Source organism: Pyrgilauda ruficollis, unplaced genomic scaffold (assembly GCF_017590135.1).
Source record: "Pyrgilauda ruficollis isolate IOZ18807 unplaced genomic scaffold, ASM1759013v1 scaffold28, whole genome shotgun sequence".
Taxonomy (NCBI): Eukaryota; Metazoa; Chordata; class Aves; order Passeriformes; family Passeridae; genus Pyrgilauda; species Pyrgilauda ruficollis.
The window spans coordinates 7698392-7707728 of NW_024524155.1; the positions used below are offsets into that span (position 1 = coordinate 7698392).

The following is a 9337-nucleotide window of genomic DNA, read 5'->3' on the forward strand; positions in this document are numbered from 1 at the left end:
CCTCTCTGCCCAATGCCTTCTTGTGCAATCCAAACTTAGCAATCTTAATATTTAAGTAAAAAGTGATAGATCTGGGTTAACCTAGATGAAGAACATCTTTGATATGTTCCTGCTGCTTCCTGCATTTCAGCTGGGAGCTTCTGCAGTACCATTTCTTTCATAATTCTTTCATCAATGAGGTCTTTCAAACACAGTAGTTAGTGACTGTCTTTTGTTTCTCTAAGCTGAAAAGCTGAAATTTGAGAGGTTAAAAGCCCTGGACAAGCTGTCAGTATGTGTTTTCTGTTTTCAAATCACACTAATATTATTGCATTGCAGTATCAAGTAAGAAATAATTCAAACACCCTTCAACAACATATCACTGAATCTTCAAAAACTCAGTGGCACAAGTTTAAGGTGCCAAAATCCAAAATCCTCATCCAGTAAAGTCAGTGGCATGTTGTTTTTTCTTCCTAGGGAAGAAAAGATGAGTCAGTCCTGCTGAGATATGACCATATGGCTCTAACAAACCTAGGTACTCAAAGCCTGGTGCTTAAGGCACTCTGATGATCCTGTAGGACAGTGATACCATAATAATTTGTATTGCTTTCTAAGAAGATTTTTTAGGGTGTTGTCTTTTGTTATCCTCTGCTAGCAAAACAGTCTATTGTCTTCAGCAAAAAAAGTATCACACGGTCCTGCATAATACACAGATTACCAGAAAAAGAACTGAGGAAATTTAAAGATCTATTAAATGCATCCATTTGGGGACAAAATAGAGGAACAAATGGAAGAAACATTAAGCGTGTTTCTCCAATGAAAGACTAGTCAAATAAACAGATCATCATCTAAGACAGATACTTAATTCATGAGATAAAAATATTTTGTAATATGGCCATGAGATAATTTATAATGTGATTTAGTTTGGGTCACAGAAGAAGACCTTGATACATGCCTGAGGCACCAATAGAGAACACAAAGATATTTCAGGGATTTTTAAAATATGAAGTATGATATATGCTTACTTCTACAAGTTAGAAGTAACACCATGTGCTTGAAAACAGTGAAGTCCAGTTGAAGGCAGAAAACCTCATCTTTATGTCTACACATTTATTTTCTTTTCACAGTATTTTCAGCCTTACCACAGGTACACTCTGTTCATTCTGCATTTTCTGCACTTCTGTGAGCAGATCTGACCCTGTCACACTTTGTACCCACTCTTTTGTAACCCATTGTAGCAGCCGGAACAGGGCCACTCCACAATCCATATTTCCTGAAGGAACTTATTTTGTCTCTCTTTGTTAGGTCTTTATTTCTTTTCAAATACCTTCTAAAATTTGAAATAGCAAACTCTTACAAAATGCCAGGACTAAGTATGTCTGGATTTCAAAAAAGAAATTGAACCACACCCAAACTTTGTAACTGATTACTACTCCTATTCAGGACTCCATATCCTAAGGGCAGCATGTTTCAAGCCCTTTCATATATGCTGTATCTCACACCTCTTGTCACAACTCCAGCTTCCAGCAGGATGTTCCCTTTCCATTTTAAAAGCAGTAAAAATGCAATTAAGCCAGGCTTATGCATTCTCTTCCACCTTTTTATTCCCTCATAATAGGTTTTGTTAACAGGTTCTATCACCCTACTAGTTTTCATTTCAACTTCTAACACCATGATATACCCACACTGAGCTTTCTACCCTAACCTCAAAATTGCACCAATGTTCTCCTATGCTCATCATATTTTAGGACAACTGGAAAACACATATTAACACATGTACTTGAGACATTTTGCCAACAGTAAGATTTATAATAGCATATGGATTGATTAGCAATTAAAGAAAAAGATGAAAATCTGAATTCTTGTTTTCAGTGTTCCCAAACCAAGGAAACAGCTCCTAAATTCTGTGACTCATTAACATGGTAAGAGATACATAGTTCAATTTTGAAGCATATTTTTGTTTAAATACTCTGAGTTGATATCTGATTGTGAAAAAAGCAGTCCAGAAAGTATGCTTGGAGAATAATAGTGGTCCATGGACTAAAAAGGATTGGTACTACCACCCTGAAGTACAAGGGTGTAGGATATATGCTGTTCTCACCTGTTATTTTATCTCATTTGGGTAACCAGTGAGAACTGCATGGCAGTTGATCATTGATAAAAGTCAGCAGGTTCATCTTAGAGTAGGTTTCCCATTACATTATGGACAAACAAAAGAAGTATAACCAATGTCTCAGGAACGGGGATATAAGCAGCCTCTCTTTGACAAGGCCAGGTCCCAGGATGTTTTTAACTCCTACAGAAAGCAAAGACCAGAGATATTCCTACTAAAAAGGTATTTTAAAAGGTATTATTTAGCCTTTTGCTGAATGTCACTTCTTTTACACACAATTTCCATATAAAAAACAGACAACTGTTCAGCATTCATATTCTCTGCTTTGGCCTTTACTATTACACTGAGATTATTATAAAATAAAGGTTAGGCATTTGCATCACACTGAGGTCTTTAATAATCTACCTTGAATACTAGTGTGTTGCTTATCCCTTTCTTATATCGACCTCCTCGTTTTTCCCTTCCCATTTCACTCCAGGTGCTTACCCTATTTAGAGCACAAAATGTAGGGCCTCCGTTTTCCCAGTAATTCCAGGCACTCCCTTACTCTTAACTTAGTAGCCTGCGGCAACAACATAGTTCTTTAAAAATGAAAAATTGCATTTTGCTCACACTGAAGTGAGTGGTAAAAGTCCTAGCTCTGGATTAAATAAAGAGGGTAAGAATTAAACTGTATCGCCATCTATATGCACTCTTCTGTCTGCAGCTGATATAGTCCACACACTAGCTACATAAATCCACATAAATGCCAAAAGCTGAACCAAAACCTGCCCAATTACAACTGGTATCATATATCTTTTTCCCAAGAGCAAACTCCATCACTTCAGGTAGCATCAGTTTTTTCAAGAGTTGCCCAAGGGACTTTTCTGTTCAAAAGCCGTTAACAGATTACTCTTGTACATACACAGCAAAAAAGAGCATTGGTATTCTTCACTGAAATCATAATCCTGTCCTAACCTCTCCCACTGATGACAATTCTATTGCTCTTCCTATCTGAGACTTACAGCTTCCTATTGCCTTTGATTTTTTCATTCCCTTTTCCTCACACTACAGATGACATCTTAATGATACCCTACCCTCCATATTTCTTGCCTTGACTAGTTCAGTCTTCCTTCACTACTCTAAGAAAGCTACTGTCAAGTATTTTGCTGTGCCACTTTCTTACTACTAATTTTACTTTTCTGAATCCTTCGTTTTACCATTACCAGGGAACCCTAAAGACAACAATGACAAATCTAATAGCTGTCTGCTGCCTTTCTTTCTCTCCACCTAATTCAATTCTTTTGAATTGAATTAGGTGGAGAGAAAGATCCACCTTTTACCTTATTACCTTATTAGGTGGAGAGAAAGATCTATCTTTTACCACACTGGCATCCACAGTACTCATCTGTCTTCTCTGCAGGTTCCACATAGCCTTCAGTAAAGTTCTGATTTTTTTTTTTTTTATTCTCTTCTGTTTGTTTTCCAAACTCTTCAAATTTTCCACCTTACTGTATTTGGCACTATTGTGCCTACACCATGCACTTCCAGGAGTGTCCTCCTGTTTGTCCAGTTTATATCCTCCTTCAGATATCCCATTTAAATAAACTCCATGTAGTGTTCTACAATCCATAGTTACTAGGCACCGCAGAGTCCCAGTCTATCAGATGGGTGGGTAAGTAGCCAATATGACTTTGTGGTACAATTAGCACAGGGTCAGTACCCTCTGACCATGTGTCATTGGCAGGGATCAGACCTACTTTTTCACACATTATATTTTCCCAGAACAGTCTTCATCTATTGAGCTAGTAATAACCAGCTTGCTAGTGCGGAAAGATATTGTCTAACTCACAGTTGCATTCCATTCCTTTTTACATATCTCCTTGAAAACAGAGGACAGAAACAAACACCTTTATTCTACTCATCTATGCCTTTTTAATCAAGTTTGCTTTCTGCATTGGTCTTTTCAAACAAAAGAACAGAAAAAGCAGGTGCTGCAGCAATTTGTAACACTTCACCAGCAGCATCAATTTAATTTGTACTGAGTACTGATGTTGAAGATTTTTCAAACATTCTTCAAGGGATGGTCCAATCCTGATACCTGCATGAAGGCATTTGAGACTCAGCTCATTGTCCCACACATAGGTGTCAAGAAGCTGTTACTGCTTGAGGTGTCTCAGATCTGAGAAGGCCAGTGACAAACGACCTATGGAAGATTTGAGCTTCTCTGAAGCAGCAGCTGGGGAATATCAAAGGTGTTTAGATACTTCTAATGGGAAACTCAATTGACTGTTCAGTGTCTGTAAAGAAGCATAAATGATACTAGTTTCCTCTAGCTGTAAAGTGCAGAGACAACCTTATTTCTTAATTGATGTGATCTGTGTATGATGACAGGCTGTTTTGCTCCCTTCTAATTGTTTTAGCATTTAATTGCAATGCATAAGCTCTTCTTTCAATAGCAGATTTTAGATTGCTCTAAACAAGTTAATTATATTTCACAACACCCTTGTGCATTAGGGAAGTATTAATATTCCTGTTTTCCAGTCTAGGAAGAAGGGAAGACAAGAAAGGGCAAGGGCTTCCTGAAGGTTAAACAGTAAGTCAGTAGCAAAATTTGAAGAGAATCTCCAGACTCTCAACCATAGTTTAAATTTCCCACAGACCATTAACTCCCATGCTAAATGTAAGGATGGTAATAAATACGTGATTTTAGAGTTTCAAACTGCAAACAGTGCATTTGTGAAAGGATGCAGGATCTTGAATGCAAACTTCAGAGTTCCAAAACTTTAGTGTTGAGGTAAACATCGAGCTGGATATACAAAAATTCTGACAATCCATATCACTGCAATGACAGCAGAAACTGCAGGCATAAAGGAACAAACAAGACTGAATTCTATTTGCTCCCTGCTACGAGCATCACAAGACATACTTCGCTTGAAAAAGACATCTCACCTGCACCCTAAAAGACAGTCACACTTGGGGATAATTTCTAAGCATATTTGAAACTGTCTCATCTATTTTTTTTTCCCTACAAAGAAACACCAATTTTAAGCAGACAATTTTCAGAAAAAAAATTTATATTTCTGTGACATCCAGATGTCTCAGACAGGATGAGGGACACACTCTGTTTTACGTACTATATAAAAATATGTGTGCAAAGACATTATGAGCTAATTCAAGCACAGAAAACAGGTGGGTGTAACAAACAGCAGGAGGACTGCAAGAAAGGAGAGATATGAACAACGATTATGAGAATTGAAGTCTTCATATGCTGCTAAAAGTCCAATCTTATATTCTGGAAAGTATAGATGAGATTTGCACCAAATATGAGAAGCGACAATAAGAGATCAAATGATTCCACCAGTAACACAAAATAGCAAGCTTGTTTTTTAAAATGTAAGGCCAGGTACTGTGATATCTTTTACTCCTACTCAGCATGTCCAGTGCTCCCTAAAACATTCTTTAAGTACTTGCTTGGAGGGTTTTTTCAGTCATTTCTTACCCTATTCATTCACTGAATATAAATTTCATGGGTTTTAATCAATATCAATATCAATATCTATCAAATTCTACGGCATATTTCACATTGGATTGTTAAGGCCAAGTCCCAATGACTTTTGTGATTTAGTTTGATCAGTTTGTTAAGGGGTTCATATAGTTTGATTGCCTGATGTAGTCTGGGGACTTCACTGTAGGAATCTAGACTTAACACTTCCAGATTTATGAAATATTTGGTTTATCTAGGAAACACACTCAGCATTTACATGTAACACAGAGATATACTTTATGCCCAAGACACATAAAGATAATACACAACATGATAAAGTCACAGTTTCATCTCCAAGCCCCGCTTGGAGCAGTTTAATAGCTAAAAAATCAGTCTCCCATCACCTGTCTGTCAGACCATTCTTCATATCAATAATATTCTTTTAAACTCCTTCTCTTCACAAAGTCTTCCTATGGTATATTGATCTCTGCTGATGCAAACTGAGAATACCAGTTCTGTGCCACAAGAGAGTCACCAGCAACCCTTAATCTATTTGTCTATTTATAGTTTAGTCGGCATTATGGAGTTGAACATTAATTAATTTCAATGACTATCATTCTGATCTGGGTTCAAACCAGCAATATCATCAATTCTATGCCAGCTGTATCTCCAAAAAAAGGGTCCCAACCTTTAGAAATGTGTATAGTTTCTAGAAAATATGGCCTGAAATAATCAGGTGTATACAGTCTTTGAGATGCCATAGCTCTCACTTATGTCCTTGGACTGCTAGCTTACTTGCCAGGAGCTTCAGTTGATCTATTCCAAATACTGTTAGCACAAATTATCACAATTCCTACTAGACAAAAGTATGGAAACTGGATGCTCTCTGGCTGACAACCAGAACAAGACACAGTCATAAAATACACTCTGAAATGAGCCTGGTATTAGAGTGCAAATGCTAACTGGCCATGAGCTGTGCTCTAATACTTAGGACTCTTTGCATCCCTTCACTGCCAACTTTCTACACATTGATTGTTGATTGTTGTATCTGAGAAAAGCAACTTCAGCTCTTAATTCCAGAGATAACACATAGGATGCAAAACATAACATCATTCTTGTATGTGCAGAGAACAGACTATATGTGTGATTGTAAATCAAATTCATTTTAGAGTTTTGAGTTATTTCACATAGATCATTGCTAACATTCATATCTACATAAATATATTTTTGTTTCAAAAATAACAGAACTCTGATCTACTTTGTCTTTTACACTCATAATTCTTCAGTGGGACTATGTGAGTACAATGTCACTGCACTGTTCCTCAGTTGGTTAAAGGATTGGGATTTTGATAGTTTTCCTTGCCAAATTGCCTTTTTTCCATTACAACAAATTTTATCTATTTTCTGAGTCTCTTGGAGAATTAGAAAATAACTTCTTTTGCTTCCTTCTTGGCAATACATCAGCATCCTTTCTGTCTACCTAACAAAGTCAATACACTGAGGGGAAATAACTGGTAGGATTCTAAAGTTTTTAGCAAGCAGAGAGGAAACCTGCTTGGTTTGGGGTCTTTTAACTGCTACAGTACTATGGTTTTATCACATCAGTAAATTGTGGCCAACCACCTGTTGTATCCATATGCTTTAAAGCTGATTGCCAAGCAAAGGAACTGCACGCAGAATGCCATCATACGTCCTCCTATGTGTCTTGTCAGGGAAAAGGAGAGAGATTTTTGCATTAAAAGACATTCTGCAATTCATAAAAATGATTAAAATGGATTTAAATTAATCTGCAGCAAACACACATTTAGAAAAGCACCTGGGTAGACCAAGTTTTCACCACAAAGAATTTAGACCCTAGGATAAGGAATATATTGTTATTTAAATAATCAAATCTCTGTTAGCACTACTACCCATGTGTTCATTAGAAAGATAAGGGCGGAGGAGGCTGATGTCGATTTCAGCCTTCACCTAATTAAAGATGTACTAAGGCTTAAACTAAACCTGAATTGTGTGTACAGCAGATTGTTCTGCTGTATTCCTTCTATAACACAAGAAACAGTTTGTAATGTTTCATTTTGTAAATGAAACATGGAGGATGACAGGCAAATTGACCACTAAAACCACACCTGTGGAATAAAGAGGAATAATCAAAGCCCATGTTATCACTTCATAATTCCTGCAAGCACTGCTGTACAACAACTGGCTGCCAGCAGTTCTGCTGCAAACCTGAGCAATGGCTTCAAGTAGTTCTGCTCCTGTACTAATGCACAGAAATATGACACACCAGTGTACAAATTACCAATAGAGTTTTTTCAGTCACTTCTGTAGGATGTAGATGAACCTCCTCCCCATGTCAGGCAAGGAGAGTATTTGACTATGGTTTATTTTTAAATACTACTTGGATCATCTTATTGAAAACCACTGCACTGGCGTAAATCTCATTTCACCATCACACAAATACATTCCCCAAGATTGAGTCCAAATGTACCTATGTAGTTAATCAAACTATCCACTCGGGCTGATCAGTTGTTAATAGGACACAGTAAAGAGTGTAAAGGTCTCTTATTTAATGTGTCTTTTTATACCATCCAGACTAATGATCTGTCCACACTAAAGGTGATATTGCTGCGGCATTCTGCTCCTGCCAACAAACACGTGCCATCAAGAAGCCCTGAACAAGCACTCACATCTGTGTCCACTCCTGTACCACCCATTTAGCAGAGACAATGATCCCTAGAAACAACAAAGGAGCCACTGATAAAACAAACAATGCTGTGAGCCAGAGATCACTGCCATGCCAGTCAAGTTTGCCTAGAAAATACTCCAAAAAGGGAGAGGAGGAGGCAAGAGAGATATCAAATATAAAACTGTAAAACTTACACCTAGAAGAGGTTTTAGCCATGCAGCCACCCAACCCACATCTCAGTAGCATTTTCTAATGCATTGCTATAGGATTGAGCAAGAAAGACTGAGCAGTGCTCACAGGAAGCAGACAAACATCCAATGCCTCCTCCCATTTGGAGTCATACAGTCTCCTACGAGTCAATAGACACAAGGAATAATAATAATTGTTATTACGGTAGTAATAGAGATAGTAATAGAGAATCACCAACCTTGAGGATCCCAGTTCACCTGTTTTCTTGGAGTCTCAATTGGAAATTTCATCGCTTCCTTTTTGCAAAGGGAGTAAAAAGAATTAAATAAATTCCCAACCTTCCTGTCTGATGCTGCAGTCAAACAAATTAATTTCAAATTATAGGGAGCCTGCGCTGTTTGACAGAGGGAAACTGGTGGTTGCCAAGGAAAGAAATACACAAATAAATCGAAGAAGGTGGGGAGGGGCGGGCAGGGGAGTGGAGTGGAGGGGTTTGCAGGCACCCCAGCACAGAGAGGGGTATAAGAGATGGACTGAGGACAGGAGAGAGTCTGGAGGAGCAGGAACGGAGCAAGCTGAGGTAGGCAGCGGGTCCAGGGTGCTGCTGGCTCCTGGGCAGCTTCCCGCAGCTGTTTTGCCCCGTCCACCTGCAGATGTCAGGGTGGCGGGGTCCCCGCTGCAGCGCGGCCCCTCTGCTGCGCCCACCCGAGGGGGACCCGGGCTGGAGAGAATGCAGGCTTGCAAGGATCGGGGAGTCGTCCAGCCCCCCACGCCCCCAGAGACACCTCCCACACGTGCACAAGCTCCCTGGCCTCAGCTATCCCCCAAAAATGGGCGCACCTCAGTTCAGCCCCGGGCACTAGAGGGGTGGCAAAAGTCAGCCATGGGGCGTGAGCCGCGGCAG

At 38.9% G+C, this 9337-nt stretch overlaps 1 protein-coding gene across 1 annotated transcript in view; it reads right to left on the bottom strand.

Annotated features, from left to right (window-relative positions):
* Positions 1-8723, bottom strand: part of KCNK10 (potassium two pore domain channel subfamily K member 10) — a 54798-nt gene extending 46075 nt beyond the window's left edge. Inside the window, exon 1 of the mRNA XM_041471999.1 lies at positions 8672-8723. Within this exon, the coding sequence (XP_041327933.1) occupies positions 8672-8723 (52 nt within the window). The remainder of the gene's footprint in view (positions 1-8671) is intronic.
* Positions 8724-9337: the final 614 nt, after the last annotated feature.